Source organism: Plecotus auritus (assembly GCF_963455305.1).
Source record: "Plecotus auritus genome assembly, chromosome: 1".
In the NCBI taxonomy this organism is placed as follows: domain Eukaryota; kingdom Metazoa; phylum Chordata; class Mammalia; order Chiroptera; family Vespertilionidae; genus Plecotus; species Plecotus auritus.
The window spans coordinates 42,062,409-42,088,744 of NC_137770.1; the positions used below are offsets into that span (position 1 = coordinate 42,062,409).

The 26,336-nt window shown below is 39.8% G+C and overlaps 2 protein-coding genes across 2 annotated transcripts in view; one reads left to right on the plus strand and one right to left on the minus strand.

The window, feature by feature from the left end:
* Positions 1–648: 648 nt before the first annotated feature.
* The window catches only part of SOCS4 (suppressor of cytokine signaling 4), a 30,541-nt gene continuing 4,853 nt past the window's right edge, over positions 649–26,336 (minus strand). Inside the window, exon 2 of the mRNA XM_080671894.1 lies at positions 649–4,283. Within this exon, the coding sequence (XP_080528020.1) occupies positions 2,866–4,191 (1,326 nt within the window). The 5' untranslated portion in view covers positions 4,192–4,283 and the 3' untranslated portion in view covers positions 649–2,865. The remainder of the gene's footprint in view (positions 4,284–26,336) is intronic.
* LOC308250461 (ubiquitin-conjugating enzyme E2 L3-like) lies at positions 10,409–10,873 on the plus strand (the record flags this gene model as incomplete). The annotated part of the gene is made up of 1 exon (XM_080673129.1): positions 10,409–10,873. One exon carries the CDS (start codon positions 10,409–10,411, stop codon positions 10,871–10,873), a length of 465 nt encoding a protein of 154 aa, XP_080529255.1.

Genomic DNA, 26,336 nt, shown 5'->3' on the forward strand with positions numbered 1-26,336 from the left:
CTTAGAGTTATTGCTTAAGTTTGCGGTGGGAGCGCACTGACCACCAAGGGGCAATAACTCTAAGACAAAATTTATATATTGGTATCTTCCCACATTGTTCCTCTCAAAACTTACTCATTTTACTTATATATTCCATAATTGCATTTTAAAATGAGTTTGTTTCTGAATATTGGATGCTCTTCCAAATATGTCCTCACAAAGTAATTGAGAAAGGGGCTTCCCTTTCTAAATTCAGACCTCTTAAATTCATTAAAAAAGTTAATTTATTATTACTCTTTTCATCTTCCTTTATGGTAAACAGTTTCCTTCCCAAGTATTTATATTTCTACTAGAGGCCCGGTGTACAAATTCATGCACAGGTGGAGTCCCTCGGCCTGGCCTGCAATCAGGGCTGATGGGGGAACCGGCTGGGGGGAGGGGCCACGGGAGGTTGGCTGGCTGCAGGAGGTTGGCTGTGGGAGCGCACTCACCACCAAGGGGCAGCTCCTGTGTTGAGCATCTGCCCCCTGGTGGTCAGTGTGTGTCACAGCAACCCGTCAACCAGTCATTCGGTCGCTTAGGCTTTTATATGTATAGGTTTTCCAGGTTTCTTTTTACTGTAGCAAATACCAAAGAAAAATACAAACCATTTCAGAGTAAATGAGTCTGTTTCCTGCTCTCATTTATTAGATCATCTACTTTGAGGCTATATATATGGCAGTATTTTGAAAATGTTAACAGCTATTAATACCTTGAAATTGAGAAAGCCAAAGAAAATATATCACAACTATATGAAAAGCTACTTAGATTTTGATTTTTATATAAACACCAATTTTTACCATTATAAAAGACAACATAATTATGCTTCATTTTTCTTTATAAAATACCTTTTAACAGAATATTTGTTTTTGTCATTCCTTAGGTTTTTCTGTACTGATAAAAAATTATTTTTAAAGAAAAATATTTAAAATAATTGTTTCATAGAAACAGAAAGTGTCATTATCAAATTCTGATAAAAAATTATAATCATGGGTAGAGTCTTACCACACTATTAATTTTCTTTCACCAAAGATGAGTATTTAGGAAGTGTAATATCAGTAAATAAGATAAGCTTCTCAGTGAACTACAAAAGTGCCACAATAAAGATGAGGTAGTATGAGACTTTTCTTTTGTAAAAGGAAAATAGCATCTTTAGAAGTTATTTATTCTGACATTGGTGTTGAAATCCTAAGCCTCATCTGCTAAGAGGTGCTATTCTCATAGCTACCCTTCACTGGAATCAAGACAATCTTGAGATCACTGAGAAAAAAAAAATGGTAGAAGATAATGGGAACAGATTTTCTTGGTTTAATTTTGTGGTAATTGCTAAAATTTTATTTTAACACTATTATTGAAAAATACTGTATTTATATTAGCAGCAGAACTGCAGGAAATAGAAATGCTACTTCAACATAAAAGCAATGATATTTAAGAAACATTGTAACTTGGAAATTTGAGTAAAAATTTTTTCAACCTAGGTAGAAAGTTTCCTATTACAGCTAAACTAGCATCAAGAAATTAATTACTATATGTAAACAGTTCATCAGAAGAAACAATTGTCTAGGAAATTTATTGTTCATTGATTCTTTTAAAAAGAGGGGATAGATAGGATATCACTTCATTTATCTTACATAGGGATAATGGTGTTTCTAAAAATGCTTTCCTGTTCTTGGGATAGTAAATTTAAAATATTACACCTGTTGCCTAGTACTGTTCAGTATGGCCTAAGCCATGTAGCTCTCAAAATGTTTTCCTTTTTTTGAAGCTACAATAAAGACATGTTAATTCTGAAGATAGAAATAATTATTTGAAACTTGAAGATTAAAAATAATATTAAGCTTTCTGAATACTAAGCTCTATGTTCACTTCTTGAATCTTTATTCAAGCTCAATTTAAAATAATGAAAACTTATTTAGGGATCAATGAAAATGTGTGCCTGTTTATAAACTGTAGCATCTCCCCAAGTAACAGACTGAGTTTTTATAAATGAGCTAAATAGAAGCAACAGTTCATAAGTAAATACAGAAAAAAACCCACAATTGTTTTAGTACTTTAGTAACTACTAGTTACTAACAGTGTTATCATTATTTTTAAAGCTCCCAGTGACAAACGAACAATATTTATGTTTCAGGTTTTAAGAGAGACCTATTAAAGGAATAACAAATGACCATTCCACATTGTAGAAGAATACATTCACCTCCAAAAATGTTATGCTCTCATTTGATTCTTACTGATGAGATTAATCAAATTTAGTAATCCTGCTTTAGAGTTAATATTTAAAATACTGTAAAAACACATCAAGTTAGATTTTAAGCTATGTGGTTACCTTTAACATCCTTATTTGTAAATTACAAGTCAATTAGTAAATTACAAGTGAATTACAACACTCAGCTTTACTGAAGAATTTGAAAAGAACTCTGGAATGGGGGATGTGGAAACCATATTTTATGTATAGGAATGCCAATGGCATAGGTTAACAAAGCATTTTACATGTAGGAAAGGACATTGGATTATTTTTAATGAAAATAACAAAATACAAATTACTGTGTTTACAATGTCTACCAATTTTCAAATATCTCTGGTTCATATGCAAATTACAATTAAGAAAATAAAAAAAAATTAAGTATATACTCTACAGAATGAAAACAAAAACCACTTGGTCAAAAATACCCATTAACCCTTAGTGTGTAACCTTAAACAATTAGCGTATTATAAGAAAAATAAACAGATCTAGAAGCAAAATTTAGGGCAGAGGTTTATTTCGGACTCTTAACTGCCCTTGTAGAAAAATTCCAAGTAGTATTAAGAAAAATAAGATATTAAATTCCCAATGTTCCTACCCTTTACCTAGCATTGTTGTTTTGGTGCATCAATCCTGAGTACTCTAACTTTTGATTTATAGTGATATTCCTTCAGATATAATTTCATAGAAGAAGGAATTGGAAGGGCATCAATGCCATCATAAGTTGTACAGTTACAAATAACTGTTCTGCATATATGCTGTAGGGGGAAGGGGAAAGTCCGAATTAAGGGAGTGGATAAAAGTGGTTCAAAGAACATACAGGCACTTGGGTCCTTATAATGTTCTAGGAGCCCAGTAATATCAGGAGAATGGAAGACACAAGGATCATGTGCATCAAAGCTAAAGTTGTGATTCCACTGTTCAATCCTAGCATGAAGAGAACGACTATAGCGTCTGAAACTAACAGAGAATAAATAGTCTTCCTGTGCTGAGTCTCGAAGTAAAAAGGTACCCTCTGGTTTTCCTTCTAGGAGAGCTTCAGCTGCATATTTATCCATAACTCCCCAGTAACATGGATTGTTATTGATCTGAAGGAGGTCTGGTACAAGACAGTGGACATAATCAATCTGGGTGTGGTACTTAGGAGTTGTTCCCAACTGAAGGATTTCTTCATCCATTTCCCATCTGGGTTTGTTTCTTTTCCTGGAACTTGTGCAAAGTGTTGTAATTTCATCATCTGAATCCATATCACTATCTTCTATACTATTATTTGAAACCAGGTTTATCAAAGAGCCAGCCATAGGACCACCTCTACATGAAGCATTGTTGGTGGTTATAACACAGGGCTGCACATTGGGATGTGAGAAACAGTTCACCTCTTCTTCCATGTTTCTTCTTTGTTTTAGCTGACCATCCCTCAATTCACTCTGAGACAAATCTGTGCTTATCAATTCATCTGGTTTGGGGTTTATAGGAGCAGTGTGTCGTTTAATAAAATGCCACCTAAAGGCTAAATCTGATCGAGGTGGGAAAGGACACTTATCTAACATGAGTTCACTGATATGAATTTTTCTTTTAGATGGAAGCCCCGAAGAGTGCCGACTACTACAATTCTTTATCGGGAAGCACTGCCCTACAGCATCTTGCAGTTTCTGTTTAAGAGATCGGCCTAAAAATCTATGCCCACAAGAATGATCTAAATCCAACTCGATGGATGAACAGCTGTGCTTTCTTTCTTGGCTCTGTAAAGGAACTTCAGTTTTCTCTATAACATTTACTGTTTCAGCATCTGAAAAATTTTCACTCTTTTTTGACCAAGATAACTTCTTTCCACTCCACACATAACCATCCTTTCTGTCAGCACTTCTACTCCGACTAGTTTTGGGCCTGACATCTAAATTTTTACTATTACTTTCACTATTTTCTGCCATTTTAATAAATTATCCAAAAATTCCAGTGTTATAAATACTGCTTTTTCAATTTTTCTGGCAGGAAGTTTCTTCTGGACACTTTCTGGATGTACCTAAGGGGAGAAAAAAAAATCATTAATCATCTGTCATTCACATTATATAGTTAAAATATTAAGACCCAATTATACCCAAGATGAAAAAGCATAATTAGTACACGAAAAAGATGCCAAGCCTCCTCTATTAGCCAAAACATATGCTCAAAATGGATATAATTTCTAGTCTTTTCTGTTCATCAGATTTTTTATTCACTAGATTTTTAGATTCACTTGTTGATAGATATGTTTGTTGTTCATAATTTTTATCTTTACCTTTTTCTTCTTCCTCTTCTTAAAGGATACCTTTCAGCATTTCATATAATACTGGTTTGGCGGTGATGAACTCCTTTAGCTTTTTCTTATCTGTGAAGCTCTTTATCTGACCTTTAATTCTGAATGATAGCTTTGCTGGGTAGAGTAATCTTGGTTGTAGGTTCTTGCTATTCATCACTTTGAATATTTCTTGCCACTCTTATCTGGCCTGCATAGTTTCTGTTGAGAAATCAGCTGACAGTCGTATGGGTGCTCCCTTGTAGGTAATTAACTGTTTTTCTCTTGCTGCTTTTAATACTCTCTCTTTGTCTTTTGCTCTTGGCATTTTAATTATGATGTGTCTTGGTGTGGTCCTCTTTGGATTCCTTTTGTTTGGGGTTCTCTGCGCTTCCTGGACTTGTAAGTCTTTTTCTTTCACCAGGTGGGGGAAGTTTTCAGTCATTATTTCTTCAAATAGGTTTTCAGTATCTTGCTCTCTCTCTTCTTCTGGCACCCCCATAATTCTGATGTTGGTACGCTTGAAGTTGTCCCAGAGGCTCCTTACACTATCTTCATATTTTTGGAGCTTTTCCAGTTGGGTGTTTTTGCTTCTTTGTATTTCAAATCTTTGACTTTATTCTTGGGATCCTCTAGTCTGCTGTTGGATCTCTGTACATTATTTTTTATTTCAGTCAGTGTATGCTTAATTTCTAGTTGGTCCTTTTTCATATCCTCGAGAATCTTACTAAATTTATCGGCCTTTTCTAGAAAATTCTTGAAAAACCTTATAACCGTGGTTTTGAACTCTATATCCAGTCATTTGTTTTCCTCCATTTCTTTCATTTGTGTCCTGTTTCTTTGTCTCCACATTTTGGCTGCTTCCCTGAATTGATAGAGTGGCTTTGTGTGCTAGGTGTCCTATAGGACCAGTGGCTCAGCCTCCCCAGTTACCTGAGGTGGACACTCTTGGTGCACCCCTTTGTGGGCTGTGTGCACAGTCTTGTTGTAGTTAAGCCTTGATTGTTGTTGGTATCACTGGGGGGAATTGACCTCCAGGCTAACTGGCTGTGAGGATCAGCTGTGTCTACTATGGGAGAACTTCTGTGCTGGAGACACACTTATGAGACAAGACTTGCTTCAGTGGGGCTTTGGTGATCACTGAGTCTGCCCCCTGAGTGTGTCCCTTATGGATCTGAGGAGTTGTAGTCTGGATGGTCCCACTCTGATCCCTGGGTACACTGGCTCTTGGATCTCCAAGCAGGTACTAATTTAGCCTCTGCCTGAGGCCACCCAGCTGGAGTTACAGAGAGATATGCAGATTCCTCCTCTTTGGGGTTTGGAGGTGCCCAGATGAGGCCCAGCTGTGAAGCAATGCAAGCTGCTGTGGAGCCTTGGGCCTTCTTTTGGATGTTCTGGGTCTCTCTGACTCAGCTGTAGGTAAGTTTAAAATTCAAAGGACCATGCCATTCATATGCAAAAGCCTCTGTGCTCAGCTTGGATGGGGCAGAGTCTCATGGCGGAGCAAACAGCTATGGCTTCGTGGGGCGGGATCACAGGGCGGGGCAAACAGCGATGGCTGCCCGTCAGCCCTGCCCTAAGAGGCCCCTGGTTCTCAGTGTCCCGTGGTAATCACTGCAAGCACCTCTGAGAGAAAGCTGCCCTCGAGTTCAGCCTGATGCCAGACAGTCCAGTTTCTCCCCGTATGAGTCTGGGTCCCCCAGAGTCTCACCCAGAACTGGAGTTCAGAGCAGTCGGGAGCTTTTGTCTCCCTCCTGATTGAGAAAGCCCGCCGCGAACTCAGTTGCCAGCCTTCTCTGTGCGTGCGCGCTTCCGTACCTCTGCCTTCCACAGCTCCTGTAAGTCTCAGTGTGCTTTTCTCTATCCTTCTAGTTGTAGAATTTCCACTCAGCCAGCCTTCCTGTGGTTCTGGATGATGTCCGTTTTGTCTTTCAGTTGTAGTTTTGAAATTGTTGTGCGAGGCAGCAGTTTAGGTGTTTACCTATGCCGCCATCTTGGTTTTCCATCTAATTTCTAGTCTTGAGCTACATCGTATGCCAATCTCTTTTCCCCTTATTTTTTTATTTCACAGCAGACCAGTGAACAGGTTGTAAGAGACACTGAGAAATCTGTGAGCTGGTGTTTGAAGTCCACTAACCCATATAGTTTCTTCACTTCCCTCCCCTTGTTTTATTCCTATTTATTGAAAATATTTAGTTTTAAGTTATAAAGAACTTATTAAATTATCACCACTGAATAGTACAAATGCCACATAGCATTCCCAATGCAGTTTTTTTTTTTTGGGGGGGGGGGAGGAAAGTTTCAAATTTTTATTTACAAAAGACACAAATAATAGCCATCATGTTTCAGATCATTCTGAGATAACCAGTGCTATCAAGTTCCAGCACGCCCAAAAATATTTTTTTAGCTATTTTTCTCTGGGGAAATGAAGAATATCCACTGAAGTTTTGAAATGCTAAAAAAACAAAAGAAATAAAAAAGGAAGGGAGTTAGGGAGGAAAAGAGTGAGGGAAGAAAAGAAAGAGAAGGAAAGAGAAAAAGAAAGAAACTAAGGGAGGGAGAGAGGAAGAGAAGGAGGTAGTCTGACACCCATTATGACTTCCCAGTTTCCTTGGGATTCAGAGGCCCTGGTTCTGAGAAACACTTATTTAAGTCAGAGGAGTCTAAGCATCTTCTCAGAGTAGGATAGTTATTTTCCTTTTCTTTAATTTTTTTTATATTTTTTATTTTTTTAATATATTTTTATTGATTTTTTAACAGAGAGGAAGGGAGAGGAATAGAGAGTTAGAAACATCCATCAGCTGCCTCCTGCACACTCCCCACTGGGGACGTGCCCGCAACCAAGGTATATGCCCTTGGCCGGAATCGAACCTGGGACCCCTCAGTCCGCAGGCCGACGCTCTATCCACTGAGCCAAACCGGTCAGGGAAGTTATTTTCCTTTTCAAAGTTGGACAGGCATATGCCCTTCTATAGAGCTTCTTAATCTATCCTTCTGATGGGGAAGGATTAAATATGTGAAGAAATCTTCTAGCTCAGGCAAGCCCCTAACCACAGTCTTGGCTAAAGGTGAAGTTTTTTGGAGTTGGAGTGGTGGTATTTGGCATCAGCTGAATTTCAGCGTCTACCCACATTTTGGTGCCACAAGCTTTCGGGGAGGAGACATCAGGCCAACTTGAGGCAAAACGAAGTGAATCACTAATCACCTTGACAAGGTTGTAATCTGCTTGAAGCCAGGGACTCTATATTCTATGTCAGTTTTTTCTCCAATATCACTACAGAAGCCGGCATACAGTATAAATGGATTGATGATAATGTATTAAATACCATGAAGTACTATAAACCACCTAATGAAAAAAAATCAAATTAAGGTATCTATGGAAATGGGCAATGTTCTATACATCCATTTAGATGATTCATATTTAATGTTCAAGTAAAGACTTTAACAATTGACAAAACTCCAATAATCCCAATGCAGTTTTGTCAACTGATTTCAATAACTGGTCAACTCACTATCAATCTAGGCAGTTTTTGGAAAATACAGAATTGGACAAAAATTTGGTATTTCACACACACACACACACACACACACACGTATTCTTCTTGATAATTTTGACAAACAAGCAGATACATTTCTATGGGGCAATGCCTTTCCTATGAAATTGGCTAGATATACTAAAATTTACAATGTAAAATATTTAATTTTATTAAGACTAATGCTAATGATTGGTCATAGATGAAATTTACTTAATTATTCTTAGGTGGAATAAGATTTAAGTCCAGAATTGGGGGGAAGGGTTCTATAATTTCAAATGTTTTGAAATTAAAGTTGAGTTTTGTGACTAAGAAAATCAATCACATTCAACATTCTTATTATGATTAAGTTTCTGATTATGTCAGAGGAACACTAATAATCCCAGCAGTTAAGTAAATGTTTAGAGCCACTTGAATCCTTTTAAAGCAGTCAGGTTGAAACAATCATCTGCAGTGGCATATGATTGTCACACGCTTAAAGTGTGAACTGATGACACAGATTTGCTATATAAAGTACTGCATTTCTAAACACTGAATAGCATCTAATAATTATACTTACTGTTTTGATTTAGTAAATTCATGGATATATAACCATTTAAAGTCCATAGGGGAAAATATTTAAAATCGAATTTTGAAAGAAATATCATCACTTACATCACAAACACCAAAATTATACTCAACAGTATGCTTTGGCTGTTCATAGACTAAATTCCACTAAACAAAAATAAACAAGCAGAAGCAACAGAGTAAACTGAAGAAAATGAAGTCATTGATTAGAAGAGACACTTCTGTTACTGCCTAGGAGCTTACACTCTAATACATTTTTTAAGATAAAAGATAATAAAGGAGGCCCATGAGCGGCAGAAATAAGAGACCAGCACCTGCACAGCCATTAAATTATGATTCAGGGCAAATAAATAAATAAATAAATAAAGGAGTGCCACGCAGATATTTTTTGTTAATATTACATAATTTCTAATTTTTAACTCAGCACAAGAATGTGGAAAATGTATCATTTAAGGTTTGAAATGCTTTTTTTTACTAACTAAAAAAGTACTAAAATAGCAGTTTATTAGATGACCATCTCTATTCCACTGGGTGTGAGCTCTGTCTTGCCTCCTTGCTACCTCAAAATTGTGTCAGTTCTTCATCACAGCTAAGCTCTCTAACCTCTATTCTTTATTTTATTTTTATTTTAGAGGGAGGGAGAGAGAGAGAGGGAAACATTAGCCAGTTGCCACCCACATGGGCTCCATCAGGAATATGAACTGCCACTTTTTGGTGTATGGGACCATGCTCTAACCAACTGAGCCACACCAGCCAGGGCTAACCTCTATTCGTGATAACATTTCCTACCTTTATCTATTTCAATTTTTCTGTGCCTTCAAACACAACCAAGTTTTCTATAAAATCTTTTAGTGATTATAATGCTTCCTTTAGTTATAACTGCTGCTTTCCATTACTATATTTCTTAGTGAGTAGTGTAACTTGATTTCCCCTCGAAATGAAAGCAGCTGCCCCCACCCCCTATAAATAATAAAAACACAAATCTTGTCTTCAATTAAATTGAAAGATATCTGCTACAGAACGTGTGGGTAGAGAACAGGGTGGAAAATGGGGAACTAGGTTAAAAATCTGCATGACAGTAATTAGATCTCTATGGTTCTTAATCCGTCACTTAGAGTAGATGAGATATTTGGAGAAACTGAACCAGAGAGGTGCGGGACTTTGGATTATCAGACAGCAAGGGCAGAGGGGAGGCTGCGGACTGAAATTAGAATGAAAGTTCCTCGTTCCCTTGTCAGGGAGAAACAGAATGGCCACAGAGAAAAGACCTATAGTGCTGCTATCTGGGAATACTCGAATAAAAAGCTAGAAGTCCAGCCAAACCTACAGTGAACCTCACCAGTCCACAAGTCCCGCCTACACACACGCAGCTTTTCAGGCATTGCTGTGCTTCATTCACTCTAGAATATGAATGCTCACAGGTTATCAGTTTTGAAGAAAGCCTGTAACATAAACAACGGAGACTAAAACATAAGGAACTTGGAGAAGACAGTAACCATAAAAGGAGTAGAAAATAAAATTGATTACTTCCAAATTAAAAGATATTACACCTAAGAATGACTAAGAGAAGGTGCAGGACAATCAGAGAATAAAGGTTTGCAAATTAAAATCACGAATGCAGAAATAAAACACTCAACAGGAAAGTTAGAGGATGAGTTGAGAAAATAAGAAAATAGTGGTTAAGACAAGAAAGCTAAAATTAGATGATCAGAAAGTGCAGGGGCCTCAGCCGCCCGCAGTGCACCCTGGGAAAGCAACAGCACCAGACCCAAGATGGCAGCCAGCAGGAGGCTGATGAAGGAGCTTGAAGAAATCCGCAAATGTGGGATGAAAAACTTCCGTAACATTCAGGTTGATGAAGCTAATTTACTGACTTGGCAAGGGCTTATTGTTCCTGACAACCCTCCATATGATAAGGGGGCCTTCAGAATCGAAATCAGCTTTCCAGCGGAGTACCCATTCAAACCACCGACGATCACATTTAAAACAAAGATCTATCACCCCAACATCGATGAAAAGGGGCAGGTCTGTCTGCCAGTAATTAGTGCTGAAAACTGGAAGCCAGCAACCAAAACCGACCAAGTAATCCAGTCCCTCATTGCACTGGTGAACGACCCCCAGACCGAACACCCCCTTCGGGCTGACCTAGCTGAAGAATACTCTAAGGACCGTAAAAAATTCTGTAAGAATGCCGAAGAGTTTACAAAGAAATATGGAGAAAAGCGACCTGTGGACTAAAATCTGCCGTGATTGATTCCAGGGAGTGTGAGCAGAGACCCTGAGCAGCGCATTCAGACACTCTGCCAAGCAGGACTCTGTGGACTATGGACACGGGCCACCACCTGGCGTTCGCTTGTGGCAGTTACTAACTTCCTACAGTTTTCTCAATCCAAAGTGGTCTAGGTAACCTGTAAAGAAAGGATTAAAATTTATTTAAGATGTTCTAGTTCTGCTTTCTTTGTTTAAAAATCAGTGTTTTAATCTAAAAAAAATTAGAGGATCAATACAGACATTTCATAGAAAGTAACGAAATGTAGGGGGGAAATTATCGAAGAAACTGTATTAGAACATAAGCCTCTATAATGAAAGAGCCCATTGAGCACTCAGTAATGCTGGGGAAAAATACACGTGAAGTTACATTATTCTAAAATGTTAGAATCCTTAAGGTAAAGAGATACTAAAGTCTTTCTACCTTATAGGTAACAATACTATACTGTATACTTAAAAATTTGTTAAAGAGGATAAACCTCATGCTAAGTGTTCTTACCACAATAAAATAAAATAATAAGTAAATAACCAAATAAAAGTAGCCTCCGCCCCAGTAAAGTCTTCATGAGGGAGAAAAATCATAGTCAAAGGACTAAATAAAATGGCCTTTAGTTTCTCAACAGTACCCCTGGCAGCTAGAGACTAGTTTCCAACCTTGAAGAGATAACCAGCCATACAATCACATATGAGGATAAAATAAAAACATTTTTCAGATGTGCAAAGTATCAACAATTTTACCTCATATTGGATAATGTGCTCTTCTAAAATTAGGGTGTAAAGTCAAACAAAGGAAGCAACACAGGACATAAGATATTTAACATAGGAGAGAGGAAGGTATTCAGAGCTGCTAGAGAGCAAGTCATTCATATATACACACAAGGACAATAAGGCTCCAAGGTGGAAAATCTTAAGTGAAAAAAAAATAGAATTGACTTTTGGAAAATTCAATTGAGAAGCAATAGAAAAAGAATTGGGTAATTACTGATTACAGAAAAATTAAAACATACAAGAAATAAAATAGAATTATCAAACATATGGTTCAGCAGTGAATGATATTTATAGTCACCAAAACTGTGATATACCTATAATAAAAGAATGGTAAGAGGAGACTAAAATAGAGGTAAATCCTCATGTATCACAAGAAGTCATAAGATAATGTCTAATAATTGATGAATCAAGAAAGCAAAGTATAAACATTTAGAAACATGAAGGAAATAATCAGAAAAACAGTTAAATAATTTGAAAGTAGATGCCTTTGGGATGGGCAGAGAGAAGTACAGTGTTTGTAAGTTTATCTAAGCCTTTCAGCTTAATTTAATTTTTAAGCTAGGTACATATGTCATTTTGATGAAATAAATTTAAAGTAATTTATACTCACTGTGAAAAATCCAAGGTAGACAAAATTGTAAAGAAAAAGGTAAAAACTATCCATAATCCTACCATCCAGTAACAATTTTTAACATTTTTAGTATCTCTATCCATGTATATGACAAGGAAGCAGTTCTACAACACAGTGACAGCAGGCATTAAAAATAGGGTTTGAGTCCAATTTATTTTATACTAGCCTTATGACCCTGAAACCTTAGTTTCTTTGTAAAGAAGAGGTACTGATGCTACCTATTTCACTGGGCTGCTAGGGATTAAATGAAATAATGTATGTAAAGTACTAAGCTCAGATTCTAAATGTATTATGTATTCAATAAATGTTAACATTTAAAGCATCCAAGCCAATTTTAGACTCATAATGAAGAAATCACAGAATATCTGTTTCTAGCCCAATGCAAACCATAGTTTCTGAGCAAATATAGTTTTTGGAAGGGTAACTATTCTTCAAAGTGAAAAACAGTCATTATGCCAGATATTGAAACTCAACAGACCATAAAGGTACAAAGCAATCTGACATTTTCTCCCAGATAACTATACATATTTACATGCTAACATTACAGGTTTACTTTGGCAAGGCTTACCAACTTGTATATAGTAGGTACCAATCAATCAAGTATCTCTGGATTTTAGGTTAACCATTCTTACATGTGCTAGTGCTGCAGGTGTCCATAAAGTGAAAAATATCATTACCTTAAATTTTCCACACATTTACCTGTACTTAAAGAGTTAATGCACAGAAAATCTTTTATCTTTTGCATCTAAGAATTATAGCCTTATATAAATTTTACAGGGTTATTCTTTTGCTAGAAAACTGAGTTCATGCTTCAGAAGTCCTACTTTTTAAAATTGTTATGGCAAAAAGTGATTTGACAAGACACAGCATATCAATATATGGGCCAAAATGTCACTTAATGTTGTAGTTTTCAAAGTATGAATAACATTTATTTTCAATTTATATTTCTCTAAAAGTTAGAAAAATTAAAATTTATAAATACTGGATATATGGTTTACAATGTTCCAATCACTCATTGTCAGATGATGCGCTGTTTCTGAGGTAAGATTTGGAGTTTCAAAAAGCTGAGGACTTGATTTCATCCTCTCCATTTCTTTATTCACTTTTCAGTGTATCACAACTGCTTGCATGTTGCTGAATAGATTTGTGGAATATGTAATCTTAAATAAGAGAATCTTTATAATACTTTGTAAATAAACATGATTATGGAAATTTTATAACACACAAGGTTTGCTAATTATCTCAGGGCAAAATATATAAGTTTTGAATTTTTAAGACGAGTTATACAATTTTCTTTTACAAAATGACAAGTGCTCTAAATTTGATGAATTTTACTGGGATAACAGCTTTTAGAAGCTACTTAGCAGATCTATTAAGAAAGAAAGGCTAGCACAAGATTTCAAAGAGGACTCGCTCTAGTGACTGAGGAAGACCCAGAAACTTCCTGGCCACCTGAACCACATGGCTGTATTGGAAGCACCTGAGAAGCTGAGGTGCTTGCATCATTATAGGATAAACTTTGACAAATATCACCCAGGTTACTTTGGGAAAGTTGGTATGCGGCATTACTTAAAGAGGAACCAGAGCTTCTACCCAACTGTCAACGGTGACACTGGTCAGTGAGCAGACACAGGCAAATGCTGGCAAAATAAGACTGTAGCTGCTCCTATCATTGATGTGGTGAGATCAGACTACTACAAGTTCTGGGGAAGGGAAAGTTCCCAAAGCAGCCTGTCATCCTGAAGGCCAAGTTCTCCAGCAGAAGAGCTGAGGAGAAGATTAAAGGTGTTGGGGTGAGGTGGTGGGGAAGTGTGTCCTAGCAGCTTGAAGCCACACTGAAGGAAATTCACTAAGTGTTCACAAGTGCTTTTCAAAAAATAAATAAGAAAGGCAGAACAAAACAAAACTGATCACTTCATGGTACAGGAAACATCTTAACAATTACTGAGACAGTAACTGTTTTAAAAAACTTATGCTATAGAGATCATTTTAGAAAAAACTTTATGTGAAGTACCATTTTTATATAGTACAGAAATAATAAATACTTTGAAAGGTACAGATAAATCAAAGATCTTCGTTGGTATCTGCAAAGAGCTTTTTTTTTTTTTTTTTGGTTTGGCTCAGTGGATAGAGCATTGGCCTGTGGGTCCTGGGTTTGATTTCGGTCAAGGGCACATATCTTGGTTGCAGGCTTGATCCCCAGCCCTGGTCGGGGTGTGCAGAAGGCAACCAATCGATGTGTCTCTCTCACATCAATATTTCTCTCTCTCTCTGCATCTCTCCCACCTTTCCACTCTCTCTAAAAATCAATGGAAAAATATCCTCAGGTGAGGATTAATCAAAACTAACTAAATAAATAAATATGAAAAAAATCACTTGGGAGAAGATTGCTTTGGCTCGATTCAATAATTAATTTTTTATGAAGGCAGCTAAGTCACATTTCTCTGCAGAGTACACAGTGACATCTTTTAAAAATATTATTTCTTAATGAGCCAGAGGCAAATGTCTAAAAAGCAAGTTTATAGAAAAGCCTTTTTTGAAAAAGCAAATTCCCAGATTTAATAGCCATTTGATCTGTGGTTCTAGCACCAACTGTAATGACAGTGATAATAAAATGAACACCCGACATGACCACTGTACTCTAATAAAAGATTTAAATAACATCTAGTTAGTTATATTGAGGCCTGGAAGGTGATTTAAATTCAAGATTTCTACAGAAACCATTAAAAATCCCATAATTAAAGGTTAAACTTTATTTAGAAAATTCATTTATATTCTCTATGATGTTGGATAAGGGATCATTATTGTATATATTAGTTCCTCATTGAACTAATAGATCTATAATGGTAATGTACATCTAAGACCAACATTCATGTTAATACTGAGTTAAAATAAATTCGATCCTATAAAGAATACTATATTACATAAAGAATTCATGAATAAATTATGATTCTAATAGTAATGCAGTCTAGGAACTCTCTTACCAAATCCACTATTGCAAAGTTTACCTGTCGTTATGTGCCTCAAACCGCCTTGAAAGCGTTCTGCTCAGTCTGTGATATTGAATTCTGTGGGTCACAGTTGTTGATAATTGATTATAGTCTGACTAGAGACCCGGTGCACGAAATTCATGCACTCGGGGTGGGGGGCGGCCCTCAGCCCAGCCTGCGCCCTCTCGCAGTCTGGGAGCCCTTGGGGGATGTCCAACTGACGGCTTAGGCCTGCTCCCAACGAGCCATCAGTTGGACACCCTTAGCGCTGCTGTGGAGGTGGGAGAGGCTCCCACCACTGCCGCTGTGCTCGCCAGCCGTGAGCCTGGCTTCCAGCTGAATGGTACTCCCCCTGTGAGAGCGCACCGACCACCAGGGGGCAGCTCCTGCGTTGAGCATGTTCCCTGGTGGTCAGTGTGTGTCATAGCAACCGGTCGTTCCACTGTTCGGTCCATTTGCATATTAGGCTTTTATATATATAGACTAGTGGCCTGGTGCATGGAATTCGTGCAGATTAAAAGGGGATTAGTTAGAGGAAATATTTTAATATTGTTATTTGTCCTTTCTCTATAATGGAAATGTCAGAGATGAAAGAAAATTAGTAAAATGTACATAAAAATCTTCCTCCTGTCAGAGTCTGGGATGCGGCACAGGACCCAGAGTCAAGTCCCCGCCCACCCACGGTGCCTCAAAATTGCACAATACCCATACCCAGCCAGTCCCACCCTCATTGGGCGAGATCCAGACCCAGCCGGCCCCACTCCCATAAAGCCCTGGCGGGCGGGGGGTGCAGCCTCAGGTCCTCTGGCCCAGCGCCAGGCGGGGGGTGCAGCCTCAGGTCCCTTGTCAAGCCCTGCTGGGCAGGGGGCACAGCCGGAGGTCCCCCGTCAAGCCCTGCTGGGCAGGGGGTGCAGCCTGAGGTCCCCAGCCTGATGCTGGGGTGGGGGACGCGGCCTGACGTCCCCTGTCAAGCCCCACAGGGCAGCGGGGGGGGCGCGCGCAGGCTCAGGTCCCCTGCCCAGGCCCAGCACCACACAGCCTCAGGTCCCTGCTGATTGCTCCTTAAGGCTCGTTACAGGAACTCAGCCTCAGCTGTGGGTGCCATCTTTGTGACAGTGTGATGCTCAATTTGCATATTCCCTCTTTATTAGATAGGATATTTGTGTTGGATTCTATGGAAACATTTAGGTTCCACAAGTGGAATATATTGGATAGTAGAAAACAAATGAATTTCTTGGAATGATAAAGAAAAAATATGAAAAATGGTTTGTTCATATGAGAAAAATGTCTGAACTAAAACTTTTTTTCTGATTACAAAACACTATAGGTTCATTTTCCAGTATATATTTTAAAGTATAGTTGACCTTTGAACAATGTGGGGGTTAGGGGAACTGACCCCCCACAGAGCTGAAAATTTGTGTATAATTTTTGGTTCCCCAAAAACTTAACTCCTAATAACCTACTGTTGACCAGCAGCATTATAGATAACATCAACAGTCAATTAACACATTTTGTATGTTATATGTATTACATAATATATATTACTAGTGGCCCGGTGCACAAAATTCATGCACGGGAGGGGGGGGTTGTCCCTCAGCCCGGCCTGCACCCTCTCCAATCTGGGACCCCTCAGGACTGCTGGCTCCTAACCCCTCACCTGCCTGCCTGCCTGATCGCCCCTAACCACTCTGCCTTCTGGCCTGCTTGCCCCCAACTCCCCCCCGCCCCACAAGCCTTCTCGCCCCCAACTGCCCCCCTTGCCGGCCTGATTGCACCTAACTGCCAAGACTGCTTGCCCCCAACTGCCCCCCTGCTCACTCCCAACTGCCCCCACCCTGCTGGCCTGCTCACCTCAAACTGCCTCCCCACTGCCTGCCAGCCCACCCTGCCAGGGCTCTGGGATCAATGGCTGAGCAAAGGCAGGCGTTTCCCACCCGGCCTGGGCTCTGCCATTAATCCCTGCCCACAGGGAAGCCCTTCCCACCAGGCCTGGGCTCTGCAATCAATCGCCGCCCATAGGGAGGCCCTGTCTGCCCTGCCCACCCTGCCAGGGTTCTGTGATCAATGCTGCGAAGAGGGAGGCCCTGCCCACCCTGCTGGGGCTCTGGGATCAATGGCAGAGCAGAGGCAGGCGTTTCCCACCCAGCCTGGGCTCCGCCATTAATCCCTGCCCACAGGGAGGCCCTGCCCAGCAGGCCTGGGCTCTGCGATCAATGGCAGAGCAGAGGCAGGCGTTTCCCACCCAGCTGGGGCTCTGCAATGGGCCCTCCCAGCCTTGGTGGCTTGCCTTGGCCCTCCCAGCCATGGCTTTGTCCGGAAGGAGGTCCGGAAGGTCGTCCCTAAGGTCTCCTGGTCTAATTAGCATATTACGCTTTTATTAGTACAGATTCTTGCAATAAAGTAAGCTAGAGGAAGAAAAATGTTATCAAGAGAGTCATAACAAGCCCTGGCCAGGTAGCTCAGCTGGTTAGAGAGTCATCCCAATATGCCAAGGTTGCAGATTCAATCTTGGGTCAGGGCACATACAAGAAGCAACTGCCCTAGCCGGTTTGACTCAGTGGATAGAGTGTTGACCTGTGGACCAATGGTCCTAGGTTCGATTCCAGTTAAGGGCACATACCTTGGTTGCAGGCTCTTCCCTGCCCTGGGCCTTGGTTGGGGGTTGTGCAGGAGGCAACTGGTTGATGTGTTTCTCACACATTAATGTTTCTCTCTGTCTTTCCCTCTCCCTAAAAATCAATGGAAATATATCCTTGGGTGAGGAATCCTATCTAATAAAAGAGTAATATGCAAATCAACCATCACTCTGCTACACCCACAAGCCACGCCCACTAGCCAATCAGGAGCGAGTATGTAAATTAACCCCAACCAAGATGGCTGCGGCCACACACAGAGCAGGAGGGAGGCTTGGCTTTCCCCGGCGATGGAGGAAGCCAAGCTTTCCACACACCCTGGCCAGCCCAGGCCTCCGCTTGAGGCTACAAAGTTTCAATTATAGAAGTTAAATAAATTCCAACAGAAATGGCTGCTGCCACGGAGGGAGCAGAAGGCTTGGCTCCGCTCCAGGCTACAAAGTTTCAATTGTAGAAGATAAATAAATTTCAGATACCAGAACCTCCGCTTGGGTTGCCGGGGGGCGTGGCTGGCCTGCAAACCATCACAGGCCCCTCACCCAGGCCGCCCCACGGGAAGCCCCACCTTGATCGGGGACACCCTTCAGGGCAAACCAGCTGGCCCCCACCCGTGTACCAGGTCTCTATCCTATGTAATAAAAGAGTAATATGCAGATTGACCATCATTCCAACACACAAGATGGCTGCCCCCATGTGGTCAAAGATCCTGCCCCCATGTGGACACAAGATGGCTGCCACAAGATGGCCAGCAGGGGAGGGCATTTGGGAGGGACCAGGCCTTCAAGGGAGGGCAGTTAGGGGTGACCAGGCCGGCAGAGGAGGGAAGTTGGGGGCAAACAGGCTGGCAGGGGAGCAGTTAGACATCAATCAGGCTGGCAGGGGAGTGGTTAGGGGGTGATCAGGCTGGCAGGCATAAACAGTTAGGGGCAATCAGGAAGGCAGGCAGGTGAGCAGTTGGGACCCAGCAGTCCTGGATTGTGAGAGGGCAGTCGGACATCCCTTGAGGGGTCCCAGATTGGAGACGGTGCAGGCTGGGCTGAGGGACCCGCCCCCCCGCCCCCGTGCACGAATTTCGTGCACCGGGCCTCTAGTAACAAATAAACAAAAAAGAAGCAACCAATGGATGCACCAGTAAGTAGAACAACAAATAGATGTTTCTCTCTCTCTCTCTCTCTCTCACTCTCAGCAGTAAGTAAAATTTTTTTAAAAAGTCATAAGGAAGAAAAAATACATTTATAATACTGTGCTGTATTTATGGATACTATTAAGTTTATGTCATCCACTTACAAAATGAATGGTCTGTCAGTACCGACATCAATATTATCTTATACTAGAGGCCCATTGCACGAAGAGATTCGTGCAATAGGCCTTCCTTCCCTTGGCTTCCAGCACCGGTTTTCCTCCGGCACCTGGAACCCAGGCCTTCACTCCAGCCAGAGTCTGCCACCTTCGTCTTCACTACAGACTCCGGAATCTGCAGTCTTCTTCTTCACTGCGGCCAGAGTACCCCCTTCGCCCCCGCCCTCTCTCTCATAGCAGGTGACCTGCCTCGCCCAGCCACTCCGCACCTGGAGCAGCTGGGCGGCCGCCATCTTTGACCTTCTAATTTGCATATTCCCTCCTGATTGGCTGGTGGGTATAGCAGAGTGATGGTTAATTTGCATGTTTCTCTTTTATTAGTGTAGATAATACAAAAAAACCCCCATAGATATTATATAAGTATTACTAACACCAGACATAAAAAATGAAAAGATGTTAAAAAAATTCCTTTTTATTTACAGATATGATGATTCATGCACTGACAATGAAGAAGAAGCAATATGATTGCTTTAAGGTAGTCTTGTGTAATTGATACCATTACATGGTACCCTAGCCTATACACTAATGAATGAACTGTTATAAAATTTTTATGGTATACAGTATTACAGTCATATTTATAATACAGTATTGGAAACATTGTTATGTATATTTTAAAACCACTTACTTGTGATGATAGGCTGACAGTTTCTTCAATTGTGAGAGAGGCATGCTGAACAGTAACGTAATTATTGGAAAGCAAGTTATAAAGCAGTTAGAAAACTAACGTATTATTAATGTTATGTTAAGTATCATTCATCTGTGCCTATGCAAGGACAGGCTACCCCCTTCACAATACAAGTTTTGCATATGATGTTCTACACAATGAATGTTTAGGTAATGATGATGCACAAAAATGCCTAAAACAATTCTTGCCATACAGTAGAGTTTCACATGCATACACAACAGATAATTTTATTAACTGTATAACATGATGATTATTTATTATTCATTAAGTGGAAGTGGAACATCTTAAAGATCTTCATCCTTGTCTTTAGGTTGAGTAGGCTGAGGAGGAGGAAGAGGAGGGGTTGGTCTTACTGTCTCAGGGGTGGCAGAGGCAGAAGAAGTGGAGGAAGTGGAAGGGGAGACAAGAGAGGCAGGCAAATTGAGTGTAAGTTTATGAAAATACATTGTAATTTCTGTCAGATATTTTTGCTTTTTAATTTCTCTAAAAATATTTCTATAAGGGACCAAACCTTCTTCCACCATTTGCTTTAGTTTCAGTGTCCATATCATAGAAGGGTCGTCATAAAAGAAGTCAAAGCCACTTTGAATAATCGAAACCCTCTTCCAGATTGTCTAATGTCATTTTGTTTTCTCGTGCTGTTTCTTCTACGTCTTCTTCCTCATCATCTGGTTCTGGTTTGGAAACACTCATTTCCATCAAGTCAATTTCTATTAATTTCTCTGCTGTGGTGTCTATTAGCTCTGCATTAAAAATATGTTCAGGCAGATATTCTTTCTCCTCAATTACTTTCTTAATGGCCTCTGCGAACTTGTCTGTCTCTTGGTTGGCAGAAGCTGCTTTTCCTGTTATTTTGACATTTATTAAGCCAAATCTTTTTCTAAAATCATCAAACTATTCTTTGCAGGCATGAAGTTCTCTAGCTTTAGATCCTTCACCTTCCTTTTGCTTTAAGTTATATAATGACTTCCCTTTTTCTCGAATCATATTAGAATCTATGTCTTTCTTATTGCAATACTACATAAATGCTGCATTTTCAATACAAGATAAAAAGGTATCTCACAAAAAGTGCAAAATTTTCATGCTTACTGGTGAAGCAGCAGCTACAGCTTCAAAATTTCATTTTCTTTTTTTTTTTTACAATGGTCCTTACACTGGATTCATTTCTTGTGAAATGGTAGACAACCACAGCTGCAGACCTCAACCTATGATACATATCAAGCAATTCAACTTTTTCTTTTAATGTCATGACTTTTCTCTGCTTCTCTGGAGCACTTCCAAGATCACTAGTGGCACTTCATATGGGTCCATGTTGTTAAGGTTTATGGTATTCCACTAAATATGATGAAAAATATCAAGAACCATGAGAGATCAGTTTTTACTGTCATACAGAATTTACTGGAGAGACAACCTTATCACAATGGGATGATTAGCATCACACAGCCTTTTAAGCAGTTATTCACAACAATTGAGCTCACCACAATAGCAACAGAAAGTGGCTATGAAATTATTACAGTATGTACTGCAGTTAGTTTTATGCAATTATGACTTAATACTGGATCTTTGTTTGTTTATATTTCTCTCCATTGTGAATGGCATCATGTATAATCTGTAAATGTTTGTGAGTGAATGTTTTAATTAATTTTAGCTTTTTATAATAGACATGTGTATATTTTATGGTAGTATATGTTAAAATAGACTAGTATCGCCCTGACTGGTTTGGCTCAGTAGATAGAGCGTCGGCCTGCGGACTGAAAGGTCCCAGGTTCAATTCCGATCAAGGGCATGTACCTTGGTTGCGGGCACATCCCCAGTGGGGGGTGTGCAGGAGGCAGCTGATCGATGTTTCTAACTCTCTATCCCTCTCCCTTCCTCTCTGTAAAAAATCAATAAAATATATATTTAAAAAAAAGACTAGTATCTATATATATTTTATGCATTTATGACATCCCTAACTTTTTCTTAATTTTTCAATTTTTCTAGGCTACGTGGTTCATCTATGAGTTCTTCCAAATTGTTACAAATCTCCAAAAAATTATCCAATATATTTATAGAAAAAAAATCCACGTGTAAGTAGACCTGTGCAGTTCAAACCTGTGTTGTTCAAGGGTCAACTGTGTCTCCTTTTTTCATGCTACCAGGGCTAATGGGCATTAACTGGAGTTATTTTTGTTTATTTTTTATTTTAGAGAGGAAGGGGTAAGAGGGAGAGAGAGATAGAAATAGTTATTTGTTGTTCCATGGATTCACTAGTTGCTTCTTGTATGTGTCCTGACTAGGAATTGAACTCACAACTTTGACATATTGAGATGATGCTCTAACAAACTGAGCTATCCAGCTAAGGTAGGACTTAACGAGTTTTTAAAAAAGGACTCATTGATTAGTATTACCGTGCCCTCCTTCTCCCATTTTCTCACTTACTTTTCTAAAAACAGTTTGCTTTTATGCAAGGTTCCAAGAGGTCCTTCATTTAAGAAACCTGCTTAAGAGGACACTCAAAATGGTGGCAGAGTAAATCGGTGCTACAATAACACGCCTCTAGGACGAAACTGGAATAACAACTAAAATACAGAAAAACCATGCTGAGTACTAGCTGGAGAGAACCCTGGTAACCAAGGATGGAAAGAGAAGATCACATAGAGACTGGTGGGAAGTGTGGAGGCACAAATGGGCTGAAGTTCTGGAGGGATATCTCAGCTGTGGGGACTTCCCACTGAGAACTCTGGAGTCTAAACCTCAAGGTGGGCTTCCCAGCCCAGAGCACCAGAACGGAGAAAGGTACCCACATAACATCTGGCTGTGAAAAGCAGCAGGGTTGCTGTCTGCCAGCCAGAGATAGCCTCTTAAAGGGCCAACACACAAAATTTCATGTGCAGCCACTTACCTTGTACTCCAGCAGAGGGAGAGAAGAATGGACTGGAGCTATGTGAACAGAAGCCAAGGATGGGGGTTCTGGGGTTAGACATCAGGAGGCAGATACCCTGATTTCCTGTGCTGAGTCATTCCCTCATGCTGCAGAGGACATCTTTCTCCAGTGGACCTTTGTTATGTAGGTGTTTTTTGACTGGGAGTTAAGGCAGTTGTCCCACCCTATTGGAAAACTCCTTGCCCCATCTGTGGTTTCTGAGGCCCATTATGAAACCAAGAATAACAATCAGCCTGCAGAAGGAAGCAATTACCCCACACTGTTGGGAAACCTCTCACCCCAACCAGTGGCCGATTGCCTGAGGCTAATCAAAACTGAATACAATCCGACTGCAGGCAGAGGAGGATCTCTGGAGGCTTTGAGTCTTTGCCTGATCTCCTTCTGGGCCCAGGGCTAGGAAAAGCAGACCATGGTGTACCTCTTGGTCCTTTCCAAAGGGCTGCCAGTCCCAGCAGAGGGAGCCACAGCTGTGGATTGCTGATAGCTCCAAACAGGATACCCAGGGCCAGTCAGAAACAGTGTCTGACACTGACCTGCACTGGAGATTGGGAGGCGTAGCAGATCTACCCAATACATCGTCACAAACCCAAATAGGCAGCCAAAATGGGGAGACAAAAAACAAGCCCCAAACAAAAGAACAAGATAATTTTCCAGAAGAACTAAATGAAATGGAGATAAAAATTTTATCAGACATAGTTCAAAATAATGATGGCAAAGATGCTCAACAGCATACGAAAAGATATAATAACTATGAAGAATGACACAGCAGTAATAAAGAACACAGTGGAAGGAATACACAGCAGATTAGGGGAAGCAAAGGACTGGATCAGTGAATTGGAAGACAGGGTAGAAAAAAATCGCTCAATCAGAGAACCAAAAAGGAAAAACAATAAAAAAAAAAAAAAAAGGACAGTTTAGGGGACCTGTGGGACAACATAAACTGTAACAATATTCGAATAGGAGTACTGGAAGGGGAAGAAAGTGAGCAAGGGACAGAGAATGTGTTTGAAGAAATAATGGCAGAAAACTTCCCTATCATGGTGAAGGAAATAGTCACATGAGTTTAGAAAGCACAGAGAGTCTCAAGCAAGAAGAACCCAAACAGGCCCAAGCCTAGACACATCATAATTAAAATGCCAAAAATTAAAGACAAAGAGAGAATCTTAAAAGCAGCAAGAGAAAAGCAATTTGTTACCTACAAAGGAGCTCCCATAAGGCTGTCAGCTGATTTTTCATCAGAAACCCTACAGGCCAGAAGGGAATGACAAGAAGTATTCAAGGTAATGAAAAGCAAGGATTTGAAAACCAAAATTATTGTATCCAGCAAGGTTATCATTCAAAACAGATAGTGAATAAAGAGTTTCCCAGACCAAAAAAAGGCTAAAGGAGTTTGTCGCCATCAAGCACTGCAAGAAATGCTAAAGGGACTGCTGTAATGAGAAGAAGTATATAGAGAGAGAAACAAATGGGACTACATCAAATTAAAAAGCTTCTGCACAGCAAAGAAACCATCAACAAAATGAAAAGGGAGCACACTGTATAGAAGAACATATTTGGCAATGATACATCTGATAAAGGGTTAGTATCTAAAACAGCCATGGGCCAACTATGGCCCGCGGGCCGGATCCGGCCCATTTGGCTGTTCTATCTGGCCCGCGGAGCCGAAAGAGTGGAGGGTTCTCTTGCTCTCCCCTCCGCTCCTTTACTTTGAATTTATATTAGTTCACACAAACACTCCATCCATGCTTTTGTTCTGGCCCTCCGGTCCAGTTTAAGAACTCATTGTGGCCCTCGAGTCAAAAAGTTTGCCCACCCCTTATCTAAAATATATAAGGAACTCATACAACTTAAAAAAATGAAGACAAACAATCCAATTAAAAAATGGGCACAGGACCTAAATAGACACTTCTCCAAAGGGGACATAAAAATGGCCAAGAGACATATGAAAAAATGCTCAAAGTCACTAATCATTAGAGAGAGATGCAAATTAAAATGACAATGAGGTTATCACCCCACACCTGTCAGAATGGCTACCATCAACAAATCAACAAATGACAAGTGCTGGTGAGGATGTGGAGAAAAGGGAACCTTAGTACACTGCTGGTGGGGTGCAGCCATTATGGAAAACAATATAGAGTTTCTTCAAAAAATTAAATATGGAACTGCCATTTAACCCAGTGATCCCACTTCTAGGAATATATCCTAAGAAACCCAAAACACCAATCAGAAGGAATGTATACACCCCTATGTTCATAGCAGCACAATTTACAATAGCTAAGATCTGGAAACAGACCAGTACATGACTGGATAAAACAGCTGTGGTACTTTACACCATAGAATACTATGCAGCAATAAAAAAGCTGGATCTCTTACCCTTTGAGACAGCATGGAGGGACCTGGCAAGTATTATGCTAAACAAAATAAGCCAGTCAGAAAAAGACAAGTATCACATGATCTCACTCATATGTGGAATCTAATGAACAAAATAAACTGTTGAACAAAATAGATCCAGAAACATAGGAGCATGGATCAGACTATAGAATTTTAGCGGGAAGGCAGAAGTGGGTGGGTGGGTAGAAATCAACCAAAGAACTTGTATGCATGCATAACCCATGGACACAGATACTAGGGTGGTGAAGGCCTAGGGCGGGGGACCAGGGAGCAGGCTTATAAGGGGTCAATGGGAGAAAAAAGGGGCTATATGTAATATTTTCAGCAATAAAGGTTTTAAAAAACATGAACATTAAAAAAATAAATAAAAGGAAACCTGCATAAGCAATAATTTCTGATATTTGACTTACCATAATTTTTTTTTTGGGGGGGGGGGAAATAAATTTTGAGGAAATATTTAACTTGGGCTATTAAAATTAGTGTACATTTCCTGAACGTGGTAGCTAAAGATAACGAGAAAAGTCTAGTAACCTGTAACTGAAAGAAGTTAATCTAGAGCAGCAATTTTCAACCAGTGTGCCACAAGAATATTTAAAACATGCAATACCTGACTATTTATTCAGGGGCACTGACCTTTTTAACTTAAGATTGTTAAATTAAAAAAAAACACAAAAAACAACAGCCAACACAACAATAGTCACCCAGTGTGAATGTATCAAAATTATACCTGCCCTGGTCAGGTAGCTCAGTTGGTTAGAGCATCGTCCCGATAAGCCAAGGTTTCAGGTTTGATCCCCAGTCAGGGCACATACAAATATCCATCAATGAATGCATAGATGGGTAGAACAACAAATCGATGTCTCTTGCTCTCTCTAAGAAACAATCAATCAACTGATCAATCAATGCATCAATAAAAGAGGAAAAACACTATACAGTTGACACTTTAGCAATACATATTTGAACTGCATGGGTATACTTGTATGTGGATTTTTTTCCCCAATAAATACATACACTACTGTAAATGTATTTCTCTTCCTCATGATTTTCTTT